Source organism: Coenobita brevimanus, chromosome 97, assembly GCF_032717465.1.
Source record: "Coenobita brevimanus isolate Jiangsu-jjx chromosome 97, ASM3271746v2, whole genome shotgun sequence".
Taxonomy (NCBI): domain Eukaryota; kingdom Metazoa; phylum Arthropoda; class Malacostraca; order Decapoda; family Coenobitidae; genus Coenobita; species Coenobita brevimanus.
The window spans coordinates 12,767,858-12,793,974 of NC_137050.1; the positions used below are offsets into that span (position 1 = coordinate 12,767,858).

The window sequence follows — 26,117 nt, forward strand, 5'->3', positions numbered from 1 at the left end:
CCATCATCCAATCCTGTGTTGCCCCATGAGGACCACAGAAGCCCGGGGCTAGGCAAGTTGGTCCTGGCATTTAAGATCAGAGTGACCAGCCTCACTCACTCCTGAGTGGCATTATGTGAGCAATAAACCCCAACCATCCCTTGGATATAAACCTACACAGGCTCAACCCAATTGGAGTGCCTTAATTACCCACTAAACCACCAGGTGCCACAATTTGGTTACATGGTTACCACCCAGCGTGGTAAATGGTTTCCTGGTGTACAGGAAACCATTTGGCTTGTCACTCAGTGTACAGTCACACATGAGCAGAAGGACGACGAAAGAATGATGAAAAGAAAGACAGAAGAAGGAATGTAAAGTCATTTGTGGGAAGAAGGAAAGAAAAACAGAAGAGGAAGGAGGGAAGAGAGGAAAGGGCAGACACCCAAAGCAGCATTACATCAAGTGAGTGGATGGTGCGTGTCAATATTAATAATAATAATAATAAATTTCTCCTCAGGGAGGATTGATCTTCCTTGTAAAGCTGAAAAATTTATTACATAGTTTTACTTCTACATTGTTCAACAGATGTTCAACTCCCAGTTTCAAAAACTTGCTGCAAAGTACAGGCAGTTTTTTGTAACAAAATACATGGAAGAGATTTTGTTTTTTAATGGTTATTTAGGAATTCTGATGTGACTAACAGATTTTAAGATACTAGATAAAACTTGAGTTTTCACAGCTTACCAACACAAAACATATGAGAATAAAAAAATTTTCACTCCTGCTCCCAAACCTGTAACCAAAACCAGAAAAAACCTACTTCATTTACTTTGAAAGAACACTAGACCTGGTACAGCACCCCGTAAATGAATTTGATGGGTCTGATAAAAATTCTTTTTGACAAATGTTGTCAATAATATGAACCAGTTGCACTGTGCCAGATTATATGATATACAACCATCAAATTACAATGCCTGAGGGGATTACACTTCCTTTTGTTCCCTTCTCTGATAACTGCAACTACTCATGAAACTTGTCAAAACCCTGTCAACAATCACTTTATCTTAATTACAATAAACTCTGTAAACTGTTGTCGCATTATCTGACATATGTCACTATTTGTCAAAGGGTTTTTCTGTCTGAAAAGTTATACAGTACAGGTATAGAGCTTTATCGGGTAAGACCCCGTCTGGACCATTTCACCATCTACAAGTACGTCATTATCTGACACCCCCTTGGCCATTACATGCAAGATAACTGAGTCTGCTGTACAATGAATGGTTGGTGTTCTTAAAGCACTGGCTTTAATTCCACTTCATTATAAGCATCCACCAAAATTATCATGTTACATACTATAAACATCCCACACAACAAATATTTTCTTTTTAACTATCAAGATACTCTTTACTTCCTGTTTCAGTTTAACTAACCACTACTCTATCTTCACCTGAAGTTCTTCCAGTATCACTTTCTCTCTCTAATATATAAAAAGACCTATCAACACCCACCCTGGCTCCCGCTACACTGTGTGACAGGCTTGACTATCCTACCAGTGATGTCTCTGGCATGCTGAGTGGCAGCCTGAGGGTGGCGGCGATGAGGCTCATCCTCAGAGTCACTGTCAGTGTCTCCATTGTTTTCAGAGTCACTGGAGTCTGTGTAGACTCCTAACCCTGGCAACACAGCAATGCATTGGAAACCTGACTTGGGTAGCTGTGGTGCTGAAGGGACCTGAGAGGAAGCGTGTCTGTTCCCCTCAGATGTTGAACTGGCTGGCTCCTGGTTCTCAGCCCCAGCTGATTCTGACAATAACATATAGCAGGGTTGAACTATCACTTGTGGTACACTGTCATTAACTCCAACATTGCAATGTAAAACTTTTGCTGACCCTGAATCATATTTTCATTACCTTTATGAGAAATTAGCAACAAATGAAGTACAGTATTGTGCTTTGTGATGTAAGAAATGTGGTATGTAGGTGAGTGACATGTATGATGCCATCACCATGGGTGAATGTAGACTTGGTACTGCTTGCATTACAGTATGTGTTGGTAACTACTTAGGTAGATTAATTCTAAACAAAGTAGGTAGATTAATTCTAAACAATGTCACAGTCTCTGTAGAAGTGGCATTAATAGGTGGATGATCATTCTGGTGAAAATTTTGAATGCTGGACATAGCTAAATAGTTCTGCAAATATTCAGACATTACGCCACGATCATGACATTTTCGAGCACTTCTTGCTTCCAAAATTGCTGTTTTCCTTGATATACGGACATTCGAAAGTATCAGGAAAAACTGCGTAGGAGAGATTTTCAGATGGTCATGTCTGTGTGACACAAAAGACTTCTAGAAAAAATCAGTGTCCTGTGTAAGTTAATGTTATACAGTATTCAATTATGCAAAACTGTAATGCTCATTTTTTGCTTAATCATTAAGAAATATATTAATTAATTGTATTATTACTATGGATAAAGTACTCAAATACAGTAATTATAAAAGCAGAGAAGTATAAATTAGTTGTTGGTTCGACCAGCTTTTGTTTATAGCCAGGCTTGCCACTCAATCAAGGACATAGTCTTCTCATGTTGCTGCTTGTTAATATGTAGATTTGCCAAGCTGTATCCACTGCCTCATGGTTTCTGTGTCCTCTAAATTAAGCTCTCTGACTACTTTATCATAAATGCTCTCACTCCCCCTTCTGGCATGTTAACTGTCAATCCACAAATGTTTTTGAGTCATATTCAACTTCTGTTTTATCATTAACACAGCCTGAACAGCAGCACATTTGTGGTCATTTATCTCCACTGCATTTATTGCTGTACTCATGCAGGTATCAGTAAGACTTACAGGAAAGATCATTCATCCCTCACTTGCCTGACTATATATATATATATATATATATATATATTACTTAGACAAAACGACTCATGTGGCCACCTTTGAAAGAATTTCATTGTCCCAACGGTTTTTAAAGTGTTTTCATCACCATTGCAGTACTGTACTGTATTATACTTTCACTACAATAATCAAATGGTATAATATATATAATAATACTGTACTGTATTGTACACTGATAGTCATGTCTTTTATTAACCTTATTGTGGTGAACACAGCTGAAGTGGTCAGGCAGTCCGGACTGCTTCTGGCTTTATCGGACTTTTTCCGATATACAGTGAACTCTCACATTTGGCCAATTCACTTTTGGTGATGGGATGGGATTGTATACAACACTCTAATTTGGCGACAGAAATCTCACATTTGGCGAGTTGTTTATAAAAATATGCTAAAAATGTTCTATGCCAATTAATTTCAACAGTTTTGTTATTAATCTGAATTAACTTAATGCTTTTCTTTCCGTTACAGGTGGCTTTACATTGAGTGACAAGCCAAATGGTTTCCTGTAATCCAAGAAACCATTTACAACGCTGGGTGGTAACCATATAACCAAACCATACGTGCTCCCTACGTGTCAAGTGGGTTGGTGAAGGGATAGTACCCCTCCCTGTAAAACAAGTAACTCAGAGTCAAATGGCCACCCTGTACAGGATTATGGCGTCTGGCAACAGACAGATAGATAGAATTTAAACAAAATTTAATTTGTATTGTGAAATTCAATTGTGGTAGGTGGTGGCGACCATCATCTACTCATGTGATGTAGTGCTGCCTACTTCTTCTTTAGCCTTTATCATTCTTTTTCTGTGCCTGCCCTCTTCTCTTCCTATTTCTCCCATCTTTCGTGTCACTTCTTATTGCTTTTCTTTCCTTTACAGGTGGCTTTACATTGAGTGACAAGCCAAATGGGCTTCCTGTAAGCCAAGAAACCATTTACAGTGCTGGGTGGTAACCATATAACCAAACCATACGTGCTCCCTACGTGTCAGCAAGTGGGTTGGTGGAGGATTAGTGTCCCTCCCTGTAAAACAAATAACTCAGAGTCAAATGGCCACCCCTTACGGGATTATGGTATCTGGCAATAGATAGACAGATAGTGAAATTCAAGTCTTGTCTTCTCAAACCTCTTGAAATAGCCAGATTGTGCCACAAGTAGTGAATTGGGCTACTTTAGGAAGCCCTGTGCTACTAAATTATGAATTTCGCTATACATACATACATATATATATATACACATACAGTATACTGTACATAATTATGCTGGGCTACTTTATATCGAAATTCGCTACTTTTGAGGCCTGTTTCCGCTGCTTTTGGTCAAAAGACTCTGGCAACCCTGGTTCCAAGACATCTTTGTTTACACTTCTCTGCCAGCCACCATCACGTACAGTACATTTCTCAGCCAACCACCATCACTTGTGCAGCATTTTGTCTGTGTTTTATTGTGATTCCTACCTGTGCTGAGGACTTGTGAACACATAATGGCTGATGAAACACATAGCCTATATGTGGAATGGGTGACCTTGGCAGACCACCAACTAAGGCATCCACGCACCATACATCACGTGTACGTCAAGCCCATTATTTTATTTTCTTATGTGAGTTTTTCTGTTTTGTATTGTTTCTTGGCTAAAATAAATTCAACTGAATCATGTTATGTGTGTTTATCACATGATTTACACCCAGTAATGTTGTATTAAAGGTGGAAAATCAGTCTAGTCATGCATGCTCAGAACCAATTTATTTTTTTCCCATTGGTTATTCAGTTCTGATTTGGCGAGTTTTTTTTTTTGCACCTATTACTACTATAGGAGTCCGGTAGCTCCTCAATTCTGATAAAAGTGAATTCCGGTCTATTTAAGTCCGTTATATCGAGGTTTTACTGTATAGTTATTTGCATAGATTAATTTATAAACGAGGCCTTACAAAGTTTATCAAATGGCCTAGATACGTGTGAAAGTTGGAATTCTCGGATGAAATCAAAACACATCCAGGTAGGATATTATGAGTACAGTAACTTGATTGTTTTTCCTCTTGTTCAGGCAAATCAAGGTAAATTATGTAATTACTGCGATGCTTTGTAAAATATAACCTAGTAAAACATCAGAATTGCAATGAAATACTGTATAACACATTCCCTGAATTTTGATGAATGACAGACGTGGAGGAAGGGGTAGGGCACTCATGGGATGACTCACTTGTCTATGCAGACGAATAATAAAATGTACTTAAGAGTGTTTTGCTGTTGCATCAGTTTGCATGATGCTTTTTACTTTCGCATCATCAGTAAGTTTTCTATCTTTTAAGTTTGGAATATTTACAAGTGGTCCCGACTTACGATTGGGTTACATTCAGAGAAACTGTCTGTAAGTCGAAAATGTCTTTAATACACCTAACCAACCGAACATCATAGCCTAGCCAAGCCTACCAAGCTTAGAACACTTAGAAGACTTACATTAGCCTACAGCAGGGCAAAATCATTAAAACAAAGCCTATTTTATAATAAAGTGTTGAACATCCCGTGTAATTTATTGAATATTGTACTGATAGCACAAGATTGTAAAGTCAAAAATTTGTAAGATGACTTCATAAAATGGGGACCACCTGTAGTTACAACTTATAACAGAGGTGTGTCAAGGTACGGGTTGAGGGATATTTAAAAGTAACGGTGACATATATACTGCTTTTTCACCCGTGATTACCACTCATTTTCATGGGAATTCTGATGTTTTACTAGATAAGATTTTGCAGAATGTCACAGTAATGATATGATTTACCTTAATTTGCCTGAACACGGGGGGAAAAAAATCAAGGTACAGTATTCATAAAACTTTACACAGACATGTTTTGTTTTGTCCCAAGAACTCAAAATTTCACACGTATCTAGGCCCTCAGATAAATTTTGTAAGGCCCCATTTTTAAATTAATGTATGCAAATAACTATACATAATATTTTTATTTGGACAACCTTATCATCAAACGGTTATTGAAAGCCAAATAATACAAATGATGAAAAATGCATCATTAATAATTAATGCACCAGGACACTCAATCAGCTGCCGGCTTTCAAAAGCTTAAAGCTCACACCTTCTCAGATCAGATTAAATTGGCAATGGTGAAGCAAACTTAGTTCTTGTTAAGGATATGAGATATGAACTGGGATATCATGGCTCTTAACCCCTAACCTCCGAGTGTCAGTCGAAACTGTCAAGATATCAGTGGCCGGATGGCACCGGATGGCACCGGATGTCTGTCAGAACTGCACTTGTTTTTACGCCACAGTTGGAAGTAGCCCCCACTTTATCTCATCACCAAAAGCTAGGGAGGGACTCCTGCCAGCTGAGCCAACATACCTCAGTCATCTCTGTGGCTTTGCCAGGTGTAAGATGATTTTTCTTAACCCTTCTCGTCTGATTCCGTTCCTGCCCTACGTGGACTTTTGCCTCATCCACCCCTGCCAAGCTTCTTTCCAAGGATACTAAGAAAGGACTCAGTGACAGAGTCACAGGGCATGCCCTGGACACTGCTATGTCCAGTTTATCTAGTAATGAAAAAGTTATTATGTTGAACGCAAAGCCATAGTAGGGGCAATGGGCAGACGCACGAACACATCCTGTTCTCGTGGCAAAAATTACTCCTCTTCCTCGCGTCATTACTCATTAACGCAACAGCCTACAGACCTCGGGATACGTTCATTTGCAAGAAGAGTTGTTGAAAGATATGGTCTTTAATTTCTTTCCCTAATTGCTATAGTTTCCGAGATATTAAGGTTTGAAAATGGGCTATTTTCAGAAAAATTCCCGTGAGAGAAAAACGGCACTATAAACAGCCCGGCGTAGAGGGGTTAATGAGGGCAAGTCAGCAGGTTAGGCATTCAAAGGAGTGTCTGAGGATCATATTCTATGTGATATGGAAAAGAGGAACACAGTATTGGCTTTTTTTTTTTAATCACACTTTGGTGTTAAGAATATAAATAAAAGAGTGGACTGTTTAATCAATATTAGTAAATGTATGAAACAAGATGATCATCATCCAAGTACATGCTCTAGCATCAATCTGTAACAATGAAGAAACTGAAAAATTTTCTGAAGATGAGAAAGCAAGGAAAAATCATAAAACCCAATACAGCACTGTATACTTTTGCAACTGGGAAAAAAAAAAAAGTGCAACTGGGCATTTTGGAATGGGTAACCAGATGTATGTGGGAAAATATGAGTGGAATTTACAGCATGGAAGAAAATTTGGGTGGTAAATGCCTTTCGAAAAGAAAGAAAATAGGAAGTGGATTTGGAAAGGACCAAATGGTAAAACAAAGAGTGAAGCATATGTTATCCTCACTGATACAGCACCTTAGATTTGGGTTGGGTGGCATGACAGATGGCCCATGCCCCACTTGTACAACAGGTTCACACAACATAACCTACATTATGGAGCACTGCACAACATGTCACACCATGACACAGACACATCAATGACAAGCAGTTGCTCACCTGTGGCAAACATGTCTGCTGAACCAGGCATAACCAGGGCTGGGCAACAACAACTTACTTGTGCATGATATACTGCAATTCCTTATCAATGGCATTTACTCTGATATCAACACTAGGAAAAGTGGAGATATGGCTGCTGAAGAGAGTAGTACCCATTTATTCCATGCCTGTAGTAAGAGGGGATTTAGCCCATGGGTGGATTAGTACGTACATATACAGTACGGTACTCACTTTGAAACACACAACTCAAGATTTACTGCATATATATACCCCTGGGTATTTAAAATCCTGCTTGGTTACCAAGGGGGGGCCCCCCGGACAACTTGGTGCATCATGAACACGATAATGGTATATTTGTACTCCATGATTTAAAAAAAAAAAAAAAAAAAAAAAAAAAAAAAAAAAACAGCAACCATATCTGACATTTTCCATCCATCATCCAATCCTATGTTGCCCCATAAGGACTGAAGGAGCCTGGGGTTAGGCAAGTTGGTCCTTGCATTTAAGATGAGAGTGACCAGTCTCACACATCCCTGAGTGGCATAACATGAGCAATAAACCCCAACCACCCCTTTGATATAAACCTACACAGGCTCAATCTGATTGGAGCCCCTTAATTACCCACTAAACCACCAGTTGCCATAATTTGGTTATATGGTCACCACCCAGCGTAGTACAGTAAATGGTTTCCTGGTGTACAGGAAACCATTTGGCTTGTCACTCAGTGTAGTCATCCATAGACAGAAGGATGAGGAAAGAATGGAAAAGAATGAAGGAAAGAAAGACAAAAGAAGGAGTGTAAAAGTCACCTGTAGGTAGAAGGAAGAGGAAAGAATGAAGGAACGAAAGACGAAGAGGGAGTGTAAACTCACCCGTAGGCAGAAGGAAGAGGAAAGAATGAAAGAAAGGCAAAAGAGGAAGGAAGGAAGAGAGGAAAGGGCAGACACCCAAAGTGGCACTACACTGAGTGAGTGGATGGCGAGCGCCAAATCCTTAATTAAACAATTTATGTGTTAAAGGGATGGGATTGAGGGAACAGAAATGCTCTGTTTTTGTCTGGCACAGGGATGTAGATTTCCCACCACTCTGCACTGCACTGCATGTAGACTCAAATCCTCTATGGCACTGCATGGGAAGCCAATGTATCTGAGGTTTCCTTTCACCTATCCGTCCCAACTAAAATTAACAAGCCAATCTCTGAATCTCTTCATCCAATAAGCAACTGGGAAATTACATTGGAATGAAAATGAGAATTACAAGGCTGACTGAATTATACTGGTGAAGAATATATAAAAGGATTAACACATTGTTGTTGTTGTTGTTGTTGTTACAAATCCAGGCCCATCTGGTTGTAAACCAAGCTTACTGGAGACAACAGGTCACTTACACCAATCACTCCCAGAAGTCTTTTACTGACGTTATGTTGAAGGAGTGTCTGTGCTGTGATAGTATAGTGCATGAAGTGATGCAATGTGTTGCCTGCAGTGAAGGCATAGTGGACTGGTCATAAGTTGTATTTTGCTCTGTTACTGTAGCAAGGAGGAAGGATGATGACTGCATCATAGTCAGTCTAGATGTTCTAATGTTTCTTTGTGCAGGTAGGTTTTGAGGGGTGGATGTCTGGTTGTGGGTATGAAGAATGCTGTTTGGCTAGAGGTTTTGGAAGGCTGTGGTGGGTATGTGTTTGTGAAGTGTAGTGCTGGATGGAAAAGGAAGGATGCTACTGGAACACTAAGTAGTGCTGGGCAATTCTTGGTACAGGGGGGTGATTCCCACAAAGTTACAAGGGTGGAATGGGTCTCAAGCTGCAGAATGAACAGTGTACAGTACCTCACACATTCATATGATTCTTGATTACAATTGTTTCTGGTTTCTTGATGTTGGTGACCAGTATTTGTGGTCTTAATGCTGCCTAACAAGGTAATGCACCTACAGTTACAATGTAGATAAACATCTCTACCACAATTATACTAAGCAAGTACAGCACATACCCTACGTTCAGATAAAAGAGATATCAGATAAAAACTTGTGTCCGGGAAACAATTCTGACCTGTTTTAGCCTTTTTGGCTTGTGCTGAGTCCTCTTCATCACTGGTTTTTCTCTTGATGGCCCCAGCAAGCAGTGAAAGATGTGAGAGCTGTTTTCTGCTGCCAGGTCCGCCAGCACCTGCTCCACTAGTCCTCCGATTTTCACCCACCTTCATCTCAGCCCTCAGTTCTTCCTCTGCTTGATTCTTATGCATGGCTGATACCTTCTTTCTGATAATTAAGAAGAGATTTTGTGATAAAGTAGCAAAAACAAAACAGTAATGTATCAGAAGCCCTCCCACTGATTTTCATACCTTACCTCTATGATCATTTCTATTGTTGTTAGTGTTGTTGTTACACTCCCAAGTTCATCTGGCTGTAACTCAATGGACAGCAGGAAGCAAGCCACTTCAATATGGAGCACCCTGAGATTTTTGGTTGAAGTTATGTTTAAGGAGTTTGTTTTATGAAAGAGGGACACATAAGGAGAGTAAATGTACCTGTGGTGTGGGGGACTGCACTGCAGTGAAGGCATAGAAGACTGTTTATGGGATGGAGAGTGTGTACTGAAGCATGGAAAGGTGATGACCCCATCACTGTCTGGCCAGGATCAAACACATCACTCTGGACTGGGTTGTTTCTGAAGGGTGAATGGTGATGGTTCAAGAAGAATCCTGTTTGGCTGGAGGTTTTGGAAGGGTGTGGTGGCTTATGTATGTGTTTGTGAAGTTTAATATTGGGTGAAAGGAGGGGATGTTGCTGAAGCATTTTGTGTAGTGCAAGGAGGTTGTTGTTCTTTTTCTTTGTTTCCCTTTGTTTTTTCCCCTTCATGGTAGAGGTGATGCCACTTCTACAGGCTTACATCTTTGTTTTATGCTTGATACCCTCTTATATATATCTGATATTGTAATATATCCAGTGGAATTGTACAAAAAAGGATACCAGCAAAGAAATACCCTCACATAATAAAAGGCAGCTCAATGACAAGAAAAGGAGGTTGGAAACCTATCCTCTCTGTACTTGGCTATCAATCTGGCAATAATCCATTAACAAGCCATTCTGGCAGAAGCTGCCCTTTAGCTTGATAAGAAAAAATAAATAAATAAAATAAAATAAAAAATAAATCATCGTCGTCTCAGCCCTTATTGACGCTAAAAAGATGGACTCTGTTAAGATCCAAAAACACAGAAGGAAAAGGCACAAATGCATGAACCCTACAAACAGCTTGCCCAATGAAATGGATCACACAATCATTCCCTCATCATTCAAGCCACTGGAATCCTGACACCTCACAAGCATTTGACTCTGTATATACAGTAAATTTTTTCTTCAGACATAACAAGGTATATCAAAACCTGTCATGTGCTTCTCCATACATATACTTCATCCACTTCAATCCATTGACAATTACTGTACAGTAATTAGCTTCATCAACTTTAATACCTTCCTTACTCATTCACAGTGCTCTCGTAAGGGAAAGCCACAGCTCGCAAATGCAAGTATTTTTTCCCTTCAGCGAACAAATTTTACATGCAAGTCGCCTTTTGGCAAAGAGAAAAACACATTCACTTCAAAACCCAGTAAACTACAGAATATGTAAATCTCACTTAAATGAGCAAAAAAGTACGTTGTGATCGATTATTAAGTCTTTCCTTGTCGCCACTGTGAATGCTTAAAACCTCATTATATGATTCTAATCATCACAATGTGTAAATATATATATTTATTGCTCGTAAAATATTTTGGCTTGTAGTCAATTTGGCTACTAAAAAATTTAATTGGATCGTAAATCTGAAACCTTAGGAGCTAAATGGCTCGCAACCATAGGCAGTTAGCAAGAGCCCTGATTCACACACCAGTATTGCATCTATCCACCTTTTTCATGGTCTGCCATGCATTCTCCCACCTTCCAACTCAATTACATATACCTGTTGCAGCACCCTATTTATACCCACCCTTTCAGTAAGATCATACCAACTAATCAAACTCTTCTAACCTATTACCATTTAAATTCCTTGCACCATATTCTTCATGAATCACTATAGTGTACTTCCTACCCTGTCTACTCCACCCACACAAAATCTTTAACAGTCTCATATCCTCTTCTCACACTATGACTTTCATACTCATGCAATAACAAAGTCTAGCATGCCTTCATGCAATTCCCTTGCAGCCTTCATAGCTTGTCCTCTGTTTTGTATCAAGGTGTTCAAAGCACCTGCTACCTTTCTTCTTTAAGCCACTGCAGTTTCTACTTCTATTAACATCTTTACTTCTCTTGTCTACTACAAATGAAGAGGTACTCAAACTCTTCCACCAATTTGTCTCCACTAATCCGCACATCACAGAAAGAGTAATTTCTCTCAAAAGCTATTATTTACTCGTAGCTACATTTACTTTCAAACCATGCCACTCACTGACAGTCACAAAACTTAATCAGTCTGCAAATATCTTCACTATTAGCATAACAAAGCATCATCTGCATACATTACTTGAGATAATCCACCACTCCACCTTTCACCAATCATCATCAGCCCTATGGTACTCCATTATCCATGAGTCTAGTTTTAAGCTCTCTTATGATCCCATCAATATTTACACTAAATAATCAAGGGGACATCACATGGATGATCAAGAGGACATCAAACACCCTTGTTGCACTTCAACACTGATACTAAGCCACTTACTCATTCATCTACTCTTCCACAGCTTTTACTACCATCATGAAAACTTCATAGCTTCGTAAGTTTTCTGTCTCCACCATATAAACATACATAAAACCATCCATAATCCTTTACTAATCATCCAGTCACACACTTTTTCCAGCTCCATATATGCTTTTAATACCTTTTGTCCTCATATACAGGCATACCCTGGTTTAACAATGTAATTGGTTAGGTAAAACCCCATCGTTAGGCAGGGTATCCTATATCAGGGTACTTTTAACATGGACTGTTTACCAGCCTTGGGTTTCCCCCCAAACCAAGTCCAAAACCCATCTAGATGAGCCCAAACACAGGTTTAAAGGCAATTTCAATGGCCTAACAGCTGTCAAGGAAGCTAACCTAAGCCTAAAACCTGTAAATAACTCACTAAAACCAACAGATCAAATCTGAATATAAGTCTGTAAAAAATCAAGCTTAGTAAACTGTACCCCAAAATGACAATATTCACCCCACCTATGGTTAAAACACACTAATCAAAGTCTAAAGACAGTTTATAAATCAACCTAAACACACAATTTTAGTCTAAAATATCCTCAAAATCGGTAAGAAAAATCAAAACCCATCGCTAAACTGGGGTTTGGCCATCGTTAGACGGGGTATGGTGCACTTTCTACCCCCTTCGTTAAGCTAGGGTATCGAATCTAGGAGTATTGTATATCGAGGTATTACTGTACTTTCTCCACTGTATATATTGTTGGACTTGCTTCTTTAATTTACATTTCAAAAAGATATCAAGGACTTTTTATTATACTGTATCTCTTATTCTCATGTCTAACCATCTCCCACATCCTTGCTTTCTCTCAAGAGCTCCCCAACAGAGGGTGGCCATAACAAAACAGTCTCCACACTATTTTATCTTTGCACATATGTTTGTTCTCTCAACCAATAGTCTACAACTGCCAAGTCTCTTACCTATACATAATTTTAATTCTTTTCTACCATGAGGCTTTATGTTCTCCTGCAACAACACCAATTATAACTATACTCCACTTTCAAACTCCGTCTCTACCACACTATCCATCTCCATCCTTTCCACATGCTCATACCACTTCAGTGTATTTTTCTTCTTTCACTGAACAACACCACACTGCATTACCATCTACTCTTTCCTCCATTCTAATGTAAAATAATCTAAAAATAATGACATTCTTCCTCTTGAGGAATCCCCATACTGGGGCTGGCCATGGTACAGCTGATGTTTTCTATGGACAAGAAGCTAAACCAAGTGCCAAAACCAACTAATTACTTCCAAACAGTTGCTGGTAGCTGTTAAGAAAAAAGACACTTGAGATGTGTAATACAATTTGTAACAGAGAGTCTCAGTTCAGACTCTAACTCTATGTATGGACACTCAAAGGAAGGATCACCAAGTGAATGTACTTGTGGCTAAATAATCCCTGCCTAAGAGTGTTGATTGTGTAACTAGTTACCAAGCTTGCAGCCTCATTTCATTCTCATGGTAGCCACCCATCCAGCTACATCTGTTTTCCATTCTAAAACATTTACCATATATAGTGTAATCAGCTACTACTTATTCCAACTACAACTAATACCATTTTTGCTGTTCTCATAAACCACATCTCCAATTACAAGTCCATTGAACTTTGCTCCTCATCCCGTCCCTACAGTCCAAATCATAATTTTTTGTTATCGTTTCTTGCTGTGTGTATTTAATAACTTCAATCCTGCTTCCTCTCAAAAACCATAGCCTTACTTTTACAAGCATTTACCTTCTCTTTCTTCCAACAAATATGCTTGAGCTAAGTGTCATTCCAAAATGGAACACCCTACCTCTGAACCAACCACATCATCATTCGTCCGTGCAACAAAAATATGTGCTACCTGAAGGTTGAATGCACTGAACTTCAGTCCAATATATATATACACTAATCCCTTGCTTATCCAACATAATAGAGCAAAAGGCATATCCAGATACTGGGCAACATCCTCCTACTTGTATCCATACCCTATCCATACCCAACATACTACCTATACTCAACATATATGGACAGTACCCCTCCTAATTTTGGCAGTGTTCCCTGGTCTATCAGCCATATTTGGACATCAAGACACACCCAGGAATATCCAAAATAATGCTAAACACTAAGAAAACAATCCATAAAAAAAACAACAACTATATATACAGTACCCCTCATAATTCTGGCAGTACTGTATTCTGGCAGTGTTCTTCAGTCTTTCTGCCATATTTAGATATCAAAACACACATGGGGATACCCAGTGTGATGCTTGACACTAAAAAAACAATGCATAAACAACAAAAATCCACAAATACCCTAACTATATGTATAATTCTCCTCATAGCTGTGGCAGTCTTATTCGGTTTTTCAGCTATTCAGACATCAAAACATAGATTGGAATATCCAATGTAATGCTAGACATTACGAAAGCAATGAATAAACAACAGAAATCCACAAAAAAATCACTGAAGACAGCTGCAAAAACAGTTAAGTTACTGGGACACTGAGTTATGGCTGCTTCTGGAAAAAAAAAAAAAAAAAAAAAAGCCAAATATGGTATGCAAATACACGTCGGTATAAATTGTATACCATCATCGTTGCTGGTGTTTGTACGGTAAGATAAGATAACAAGAACACATATAACTGATGAGTAAGAGTACAGAAATGCAGTGAGAACAATGTTGTTCAAGAGTAAAGAATACCTTCAAATAACTTCCTCAACATCCTAGCGAAAAATTTTGCCCGCATCATGCAAGAGCTAAGCATAGGTCTTTACGTAGAATTTCATGAGCTTTCTCATGGTGTTTTTGGAATTTTGATACAACCGATAGTATTGAAATAAATTGCCAAAAACTTTAAAAATTCACTGGTGGATGGTAGTTGGGACAATGCTGGGGGTAGGCCTGAGGAATAAGGAGGGGAAGGAGATAAGCCTGGGCCCTGGCAAGAGGGAGTATGGAATGGGTTGGAGGGACTTTGACCATTCGGTGAGGAGGCGGACGGGCATTTTCAGTCAGCTTGCGGGTTGCAGTCGGTATTACAGTAATCACGTGCTCGTGGTACGTTACCAGTGGTCTTGGCTGCCGGACGACTTTGACCATTTGGTGGGCGGACGGACAGACGTTTGCAAGGAGTGAGTGGTAGTCAGTGTTACTTGCATGCTGGTGGTACGTTATGTGTGATCCTGGTGGTCAGACGACTTTGACCATCCAGTAGGGACCCGGACAGCCATTTTAGCTCAGCTTGTGAGTAATGGTCTATTACTGAAGCATGAACAGAGAGGCCAGCAAGCCACCCAACTGAGTTTTTGGACTTGTCAGCTGGCCAGCCGCCGATGTCAGAACTTTTATGCTTGGGTACGGACAAATAAGTCAGGATACGTGTATAATAGAGCCAAGGCGTATCATTCGGATACAGAACATAACCAGATACTGAGCATCTGGATAAGTGAGTGATTATTACTGTGTTACACCGCTTCCCGTCCGATCAGCGAAGTTAAGCAACGTTGGGTCTGGTTAGTACTTGGATGGGTGACCGCCTGGGAACACCAGATGCTGTTGGCATCCCTACGTGTCAAGTGGGGTTGGTGGAGGATTAGTGCCCCTTCCTGTAAAACAATTAACTCTAAGCCCTTGACCACCCCGTTTGGGATACATGGCGTCTGGCAATGGATGGATGGATGGGTGTGTATATATATATATATATATATATATATATATACACCCATCCATCATCCAATCCTATGTCGCCCCACAGAGAAGCGTAGGAACCTGGGGCTGAGCAAGTTGGTCCTGACATTTAAGATGACAGTGACCAGCCTCACTCATCCCTGAGTGGCATTACATGAGCAATAAACCCCAACCACCCCTTGGATATAAACCAACATAGGCTCAATCCAATTGGAGCACCTTAATTACCCACTAAACCACCAGGCGCCATAATTTGGTTATATGGTTACCACACAGTATAGTAAATGGTTTCCAGGTGTACAGGAAACCATCTGGCCTATCACTCAGTGTAGTCACCCACAGACAGAAGAAAGGGGAAAGAGTGAAGGAAAGCAAGACAGAAGAGGGAGGGTAAAGTCACTCATAGGCACAAGAAAGAGGAAAGAATGAAGGAAAGAAAGACAGAAGAGGAAAGATGAAGGAGAGGAAAGGGCAGACACCCAAAGCAGCACTACATCAAATGAGTGGATGGTGAGTGCTTCCAACTACCAAAACACCCACATATATATATATATATATATATATATATATATATACGGTAATCCCTTCATTCACGCGAGGGTTATGTTCCCAGACCCTTTGCATATGTAGTATATTTGCGTATACGTTCTGCCCATTTGTGAACGTAATTACGCATGTGTATTAAGTGTATTACCTCTGAATAATACTGTTTATGCACTACATACACCTTATAAACTAGCATAAAGTTTGAAAAACAACAAAAATGTAAGAAATTTAACACTGAAAGCTGACAAGCACAGGCGTAGGTGGAGACACTTTACTAGTCTGGTGCACTAGCCCTCACTGTTTCCCGTATGCTACATGCTGCCTTCTTTATTGTATGAACAGTTGATTCATTCACTCTAAACATACGGTTCTGAGACAATTTCACAGGCGTGGGTGTGGGTGGAGACACTTTAGCACAGGCTGGTGCACTAGCCCTCACTGCCTCCCGTATGCTACATTCTGCCTTCTTTATTGTATGAAGAGTTGACTCATTCACCCCAACGGTTCCGAGACAATTCACCGTCAAAATGTGGACGATTCCCCATCAGGAAAATTCACACCCTGGACGATTCCCCATCATTCTATGAATATACTTATTATTGATTAATTAATAATTTAATAACTAATTTTCAGGGGATTCTGTAACTCATATAAGTAAAAAACTTGTGTACTGTACTTGCTAAATAAACTGGTATGTAAATAAATGACGGAGAATCGTCCTGAAAGCAAACTGTCACTGACATTCCTTCCCTAAGTTTGTCCAACACTTTAACTTTTTTCTGTCAGCAACATCACTTTACAAGTCCGTTCTGGTGTGTTACCACATGCATCACTAGCATTACGCTTAGGCCCCATGTTGGCAAACAAGGCAAGCAATCACTGGAAGGCAGAAAAATAAGCCAAAAATAACGATTCGCGAGTCATGCACGGTTCGACCGTCAGATTCAAACTGACTGTGTGGTGCATGGTAGACCTCCCCCCCCCCCACACACACACGTATGCACACAGGCAGAAGGTAGGCATTTTTATATTTTATTTATTTCTCTCGTATATTAAAATTATTGATCTGAATACTATAATTTTATGTTTTTATTATTGTATGAAAAATTCGTGGATAACCGAAATCGCATGAAAAAAGTTCGCGTGAATTAAGGGATTATTATGTATATATATATATACCGGTATATATATATATACAAACACACACACACACAAACACACACATATACAATATATGGCGTACATATTTACACAGTAAACCCTTGATATATTTTGGTTTTAACACCCACCTATATATATATATATATATATATATACAGTGAAACCTCGATATAATGGACTTCAATGGTCCAGAAATCGCTTTTATCGGACTCTTGGAGCTGCCGGACTAAATTCCTATATATCGGAAAAAGTCCGATAAAGCCAGAAGCAGTGCAGACTGCCTGACCACTTCAGCTATGTTCACCACAATAAGGTAAATAAAAGACATGTTTATCCGTGTACAGTACAGTATTATTATATATATTATACCATTTGATTAATGTAGTGAAGTTATAACACAGTACAGTACCACAATGGTAGTCAAAACAGTTTAAAAACCGTTCATGCAATCCGGACTAATGTATGATATTTCGGAAAAAGTCCGGATTAGCAGGGGGAAGTCTGGATGTCACTTATATCAGAATTTCGCATTTTTCGGAATGTTTGGGCCCCAATTAGTCTGTTATAGTGAGGTCTTACTGTATATATATACATATACACACACACACACACACACACATATATATATATATATATATATATATATACATATATAAAAACACACACACACACACACACACACACACACACACAAAGATATGGAGTATATATATACGCAGTAAACCCTCGATATACAGAATTCTTTTTATTTTGGTTTTAACAACCACCTTGAGCTGGCCAAATGTTACATCGCTTAAACACATTTTCGCTCGGTAAAAGAATAAATAAGCGGGAAACATCGACCAGCATGGGGATCCCTACAGATACACGTGCATGCACACACACACATACCTGTACTCCTCCATATCCTAGAGAATGCCACATCAGTCTCTGGGTGACCAGCATCATGAGAGGAGCCATAAATAGAGCATTTCTTGAGAAAAAGAGCCATTTAGACCTAGCTGTATGTTACTGTGTACAACTGTAAGGCAGAATGACACCGTGTATTTAACGATCTGTGTATGACAAAAGACATGGCGCCTGGGAAATTACGGTACCAAACGGCATGGTGTTCAGCTTTAATGAACTATCAGCTTTAACGTCAAGGGTCTGGTACCAATTACTGTAGTTTGTTATACTGAGGGTGTACTGTACACATAGAGAGAGAGAGAGAGAGAGAGAGAGAATGTAGAGTTCAAGTACTGTACGGCCACACAAGTTCAAGACATCATATATAAAGTATGCATATTACTGTAATATACTGAACATATCACCATCATCATCCTGACCTTTCCTAATCCAGGATGTGGTGAGGTAGAGTCCACACGGCAAGAAAATATCTGAGAGAGGGAACTGCCTGCTCAATTAAATGAGCAGCTTTCTCATTCATTGATCATTCAAGCCCCCTGAATCCTGACTCCATCTCATAGGCTAACCATCCATATTTACGCACTTCACAATAACCATCAGCTTGACTCAATCCTATGACTATCACATCATTTGGAAAAAAACCAGGGTGCTAAACCTTTGTATTACACTGTACATAAAACTCTTCTAACCAGCTCAATCCCCTATCAGTTCCCTAGCCTCACCAATCTCCATAACACACTTTTTTAGACACTCATTTACCATATCCATCCACTTTCTACTTGGCCTACCATTACTTCTTCAATCTTCAACCTCTATCCATTTGTGTCCATATACTTCCCTAATCCAGATCTTTCACAAATTGTATTATTCCTTATCCTTCACATTATACCGTATATCAGCTAGAGTCAACCCTACAACTATCATGTCACCAGATAAAAACAGGAGTGCCATGCCACCGCCTTATACTCCTCTATAAATAATGTCAGTTCCCTAGCCTCAACCTCCATATCTAGCTTTCTCATTCACTTGGTAACCTTACCTAGCCACCTCCTTGTCCTACCACACTTTTCCCACCTTCAAACTCACTCACATCCTTTTCAGCACCCTGTTCACCCCTATTCTCTCCATATCCCCATACCAACTAAGCACTCTCTCTTCAGTTCATATCCACATATCCTTACTCCACATCATTTCTAATCCTATCCACTCTACACTCCACACACATTCCTCAATAACCCCATCTTCACTGCTCTTACTCTTGACTTCTCATTTTCATGACGCACCAAAGTCTGCACCTACATTTTATGTGGGAACTAAAATTCTTTCATGGAAGCCTGTCGCAGCTCTGAAGAGAAATATATGAGCCTTCCATGAAAATTAATACTGGAACACTTACAAAACCCTAATTTGAAAAGCTAAACCTTTGTTATTCTGGACTCTTTTCAGCTGAACTGGATGAGTTACAGGATATATCTATTTACACTTTGTAAGCAGTTTATTACCTATCTGTAGTATCTATCTATCCTTGGGCGACGCCAACCCCTCCGGGATTAAGGCGTTTGACTACAGATAATAGCTATATGGTAAATTATATGTCTACAAGTCCCTCATCTTCTTTCATTCAATTATACATTTTCCTTCCACCATGCCCACCTGTACCTACAATCCACATTTGTATATACCGTACAATACTTTATCACACCCTGCCAAATATCCATCTGTAGTGTCATTCCTTGTCCTACCCTGCTGTACCTACCTACTACACACCGGTATCTATCTACAGTATTTTGAACACTATTCAGCTTACCTGTACTCAGCTAAGGCAGCTGTTTCTTCAGTGCGAACTCGAACTTCCTCCTGGAGTTTGCTTCGGTCTACCTGCTCAAGGAAGTCAACTTCATCATCTTCTAGTCCGCGTACCATATTCTTGAATCTTGAAAATGGTATAAGAATAGTTTTTAACATATCTTCTAATAACATTACTGTACTTAGCTCCACAGATAATACAATTACACATTCTTTTATTTAACAGTTACAATATACAATTAGAAACTGTGTACTGTAATTTAAAAGTAATCACACATTCAAGATTACTGTTAATGCATCAAGTGCATATTCATTAGCACACCATCTCCATCTTTGATAGGCTTTAGCTATTTCATGATAAGAATGAAACAAATGGTAGCTGTAATGATAAAACTACGGTACTGTACACTGCCATGCCATGCACATAATGGTTGATGTAATCAAACACATTCTAACACTCGAATTAAAATGGGAAAGATGTAGTAGTAGTGCTACAGTAGTAGAGTAACCCTCGTATGTCTTGACCAGCAGACCCATCTACTGCAAGCAAGCAGTTGCCTCTGTAAGGCCATCCCGTGCAGTGAATCAACGTTCTCTTGCGGTACACAGCATCTCGGCACAGCGAGGTGTGGGGAAGAGTGTGGAAGTTTGGTTCCTGGATAAAGGCTGTATTGGCATTCACTCCACCCAATTGACAATGGCACCACAGCAGGCTCCACATCACCTAATTTTGAGGTTGGGCTATATGGTTATCATCCAGTGCAGTAACTGGTTTCCTGGATTACAAGAAACTATTAGGATAAGTTACCGGAACTCAGTGCAGAGCCACGTGGAAAAAAATAAAAAAATAAAAATAAAAATAAAAAGTGATGACAGGAAGGATGAAAGATGGAAATGCAGTACAGTACAGTCAACAAGTGGGTTGGTGGAGGGTTAATGCCCCTCCCTGTAAAAGAAATAACTCAAAGCCAAATGGCCACCCCTTACGGGATTATGGCATCTGGCAATAGATAGATAGAGATAGATATTATTTTACACTACCACATATAAAGCTCAAGTCAACTCGGAGGAAGGACTTAACTTACTTGTGGGCCTCATCATACTCTTCCTGCTTCTTCTGACGCTGCTCCTGAAGTCGGTCATAGAGTGAACGATGATCTGTAACAGGGTCCTCTGGCGCTTCTTCAGGGTCATCATCTGTCCGGGTTTTCTCCCAGTTCTCCTGGCGTACCCGGCGACGCTCTGCCACCTCTTTCTCTGTGATGAACCCGCTGCTCATTCTTGCAACAGCAGTACTGATTTCACCTTCTGATAAGAAATAGGGATATCTGAATATTCAGGCAATTAAAACAAAAACAAAACTGTCTATCCATCTACAGTCAGTTTTCACTTAGTTTATGTGGCTACTGCTCAAACCTATTAGCATTAAAATATATTAATGATATCTTTTGTTCCCCCAATATGAACTGATTCTTAAAATTGGTGTCTAAAATCACTGAGGAAAAATATAACTCACTGGCAAATATAATTCTGGTATCTACTGGCTCAATCCTAATATTAGCACAACCAATGCCTTGGAAACACTAGAGGCACGTTTTACCATTCATATGGATGATGACTGTTTTAATAAGCGATGATGAGTTATTACTGTTGTGGTCCAGACTCATCTGGGCATGATCCCACTGGCCTGCAGGCTGAAAGTGCCCTTCTCTTTTTGTCCACTATTTCTCTTCCAGGGAATAGGAACCTGAGGGTTGCTTGCATAACTAAGTCATGCGGCTCCTCAATTATATTTGTGACATTGTGTGAAAGTATCCCTTTCCAACATGCAGAGGTGTATGGTATGTAGGAGGACTGCTGGGCCTTGATAGCAGGCTGTGAAGCCTATGCCCAGAGTCGGACACATTAAAAAAAAAAAAAAAAAAAAAAAAAAAAAACTTCCTAAGAAGAAATATCATTCAGCAGAACTGAATTTGTATGTTTAGTTTAGTGCACATCAAACAAAAAATAAACTATTTAATAAAAGAAAAATATCTTGAGTTTGCACTCACGATGACAGATGTTACAATGTATTGTAATGTACAAAAACAACTAACATGAAAGCAATGATTTCACGTTTGTGTAACATTTTGCTAATATGCATGGCTAGTGCAGTTATACCATTTGATCATGCAAGTATGTTTACTATGATTTCTTCTACAATTCACATAACTGACAGTAAATCCTATTTTAAATCACACTTAAAATTAAAGTGAATACAGTAAAGTCTCAGGTTACGTCACTCTCGACTCGCGTCAATCTCGAGGTTACGACAGTCCGCTACAAGGAAATTTTAAAAGAATAAAATAATGGTAATGAATGGTGATGGATGGAATACCTCAAATCTGATGTATGCTGATGATGCAGTACTACTTGCAAATACCGGACAAGAACTTAGTAGGCTAGTACAGAGTTTTGCTGATGTCTGTGAGTATCGTGCCTCGAAAGTAAATGTAGAAAAGAGTAAAGTGATGGTTACTGAGAGAGAAGCTGACTCCCACTGCGATGTTACAGTGAATGGAAAGAGACTGGAACTGGTGAGAGAGTTCAAATACCTGGGTACAGTGAGAGAAAAGAGAGGAAAATGTGCAAAAGAAGTGGAAAGTAGAGTGACACAAGGAAGAAAAGTACCTGGTGCAATGAAGGCCTTGATAAGAAACAGAGGCTTGAGTGTTGCAGCTGCACGAGGCTTACATAAAGGAGTGTTAGTGCCAACTTTAACATACAGATGTGAGACTATGGTGTGGCATGAAAATGAAAAGTCAAGAGTAACAGCTGTGGAGATGGGACTGCTGAGGAATGTATGTGGAGTACAGAGGGTCGACAGGATACGAAATAATGTGATTCGTGAAAGATGTGGAGTGAGGAGGTCTGTGGACACCACAATCGAAGAGAGTGTACTGAGATGGTATGGTCATGTGGAGAGAATGGATAACAACAGAGTGGTGGAAAAGGTATATCTGTTAATTTGAAGGAGGAAGGAGGTGAGGTAGGCCAAGGAGAAGGTGGAGAGATATGATGGATGAGTATGTGAGGAAGAGAGGTTTGGACATTGGTTAGGCTAGGGGACTGACAAGAGATCGAGCTGGCTGGATGAATATTGTGAGAAGAAGCGCATGATCAAAGATCTGGCACCCCCTTTTAACGTGGCAGCGTCCAGACTGACTCTATTGATATATTTTTGTGAAGCTACAGAACGTGGTGAATGTTTTTGGCATATCCGATAGAGCCAGGATTCCAGGGACTTGAATGATGAGTGAATGGAAGCGTGGCCCATTGGACTGGGCAAATTTGGGCCGTCTGGACATTGCTACTCCTCACCCTGCCCTAGGGTGGGAAAGGAGGTCTGGATGATGATATGATGATGATGATGGTGATGTTTTCTGTATTTTTCTAATTCTTTTCATGGTGGTAAACAAGTGTTGACTTTTTTTTATCCATGTTTTTATCATCATGATCCTAGTGACTCACCAACGCTGTAATGGCAGACATGCTAAAACTTACAGGTACGGTACTGTACTCTTGGCTAAGTTAGGTTAGGTTTGATTGCTGGGTAAGGTTTGTATTGAGTGCTAGGTTAGAATCTGATTTGGCTAAAATGTAAGGTTAGGAGGTAATACAAGGCAACCAGGACATATATTGGATTATGTCCGCCATTACACTCAAGAAACAGCGGATACACCAGAGGGAACAAAACTCAAGGCAAAAGGGAATGAAATTTAAAAGGAAATGTTCCTTTACTACGGTACTCCAAAAATATGTGACAAATATAAAAGACTATCAGGAAGAAGAACTGATTTGGTAAGGTGCTTCTGCAGCTTAAAAGGCATGCTTACCTACCCAACTAAGCTATGCTTAACCTAACCTGATCTATCTAACCAAGGAGCACCTGACCAGACCGCAATAATACCATAAACTGCACTATATGAAACTATTTTTTTTGGTTCATTATCATTATAGTTTCAGCCAAAAACACAATTACGAGAATTTGATTTTTTTTTTTTTCAGCATTTCAGAAAATTCTAAGACACTTTTCTCCTATGGCATTTTTGTTGCAAATTATTTTTATTTTACTCTTGAGGGTTAGGTTAGGTTAGGTTATCTTGCAGAGTAAAATAAAAATAATTTGCAACAAAAACACCACTGACGAAATGACTTAGAACTAAAATACCAAGAAAATGGATCAAAATCTCGTAATTGTGTTTTGGGTTGAAACTATAATTTTACCTTTTTTTATTTTTTATTCTAGACCTTCCTTCAAGTAGTGCAACTACCGTGCATATGGCACAAAACTCAGCCTCTAATCAATAGTCTATTCTGACGATGATGTATATAGGAAACGGGGCTGGCGTGCCAGCAGGTATGGGCTGCCCTACCGTACTTCTTGAAAAGCAGATTCCTACCGAGCCATACTGTTAATTGTAGTAGGGTAGCCAACCAGGTGAGTAAACCTTATAAATACTGAGTTTGTACTTTGTCGGCTTCCCAAGCAATTAGTCACTGACAACCAAGTTATTAAATTGTATAAAATTACACATTTTCTCAGCGTCAGGATTCATTCCTACTATGCACCTAAAACCTGGTTTCCAAAATGATCGCACACCACCCTACTGTACATTTGCACTATTGCCATTAGTGCACGAGAAATCATTACCGCAATACTCATTACCAGATGACATATCTAGAGTTCTTGTGTAATTGCTGGAACAATTTCCAGTAGTTAAATGGCCATTCAACTTACCAACAATGAATTTCAAATCCTCATACAAACAAGAAAATAGTTTCAGCGTTCCAACATACCCTCTCCTATTGTTTACGTTGAGGATGGGAACTGATTCTGCGTTTACAGATGCCGAAAATTTCTCTGGGATTAACTATTATCACCAACTACATTTTTTTTTTACTCACTATTCCAATTGTAATATCAGTAATCCATTATTTGGCACTATTCTGCAGGAATATCATGACTAACACTATACGTGTGCAGTGTGACCGTCTTCTAGGGAAACGAATACAAACATATAGTTTTTCAATTAATTTTGACCATTTTTCATTACAGTGGTATACCAAAAGCACATTCAATCAATCACATCCAAATTCAAAACGTGAGCAAAAGCTGTTGCCATTCAACATTATTCTGCATGCGAGATGGTGGCTTGTCCTGTAAGAGGACGTATGGGACTTTGTTTAGCATTTAGGTAATGTACACAAACGTCTGAATTTATTGTTTACGAGTCCACGGTCACTAAGTTATAGCTTACCATTTTAGTTTACCAAAGCCACCCCAAAGCTAGATAGTCTCGATGAGGTGGTCGGTCGGGGCAGTAAGGCTGCGCTGGCTCATTTATAGCCCCCCTACTTGCTTAAATAGTGGGTCAATTCTGGCCTTAAAACTGTTTTCTGTATCGGCCATTACTGCTTCGCATATCAGATTATTCCACTCCTCCACCACTCTACTTGAAAAGCAGAATTTCCTCTCATTAAGTTGTGGTCTTTGAAAATCTTGAGCGGGTTCCCTCTTGTTATTCCATGGTCCATAATGAAGTTTTCTTTCTTTAATCCTTCTAAACCTTTTATTATCTTAAAAACTTCAATTAGGTCACTTCGTAGTCTCCTCATCTCCAGTGATATCATTCCAGTCTTCTTCAGTCTGAACTCATAGGGATACTCCTTTATACTGTCTATCATTCTTGTCATTCTTCTTTGCACCATTTCCAGGGGCGTACCAAGAGATCTGGGGGCCCGGGGGACGAGGTTCTTTGCTGGGCCCCCCCTCCAATATCTAGTGAGATTTGATGAAAAAGATTTGCAATGAAAAAAACATGCACCACCACTTAGTTGATAAAAAAGACTAATATCTAATATCTC

The 26,117-nt window shown here is 39.5% G+C and overlaps 1 protein-coding gene and 1 pseudogene across 2 annotated transcripts; one reads left to right on the forward strand and one right to left on the reverse strand.

Annotated features, from left to right (window-relative positions):
• On the reverse strand, positions 1-25,056 carry LOC145413604 (PSME3-interacting protein-like). Of its 2 annotated transcripts, none has more exons than XM_080283258.1 (5): positions 24,987-25,056; positions 21,296-21,518; positions 20,212-20,337; positions 9,418-9,626; positions 1-1,784 (listed from the first exon to the last, which is right to left on the reverse strand). In XM_080283258.1, the coding sequence occupies exons 2-5, from the start codon at positions 21,487-21,489 to the stop codon at positions 1,480-1,482; spliced, it is 834 nt and encodes a 277-aa protein (XP_080139384.1). In that variant the 5' UTR covers positions 21,490-21,518; positions 24,987-25,056; the 3' UTR covers positions 1-1,479. The 2 variants fall into 2 exon arrangements, with proteins under 2 accessions (XP_080139384.1, XP_080139383.1); XM_080283257.1 differs by having other exon boundaries at positions 24,991-25,050.
• Positions 15,547-15,662, forward strand: LOC145413891 (5S ribosomal RNA; annotated as a pseudogene).
• Positions 25,057-26,117: the final 1,061 nt, after the last annotated feature.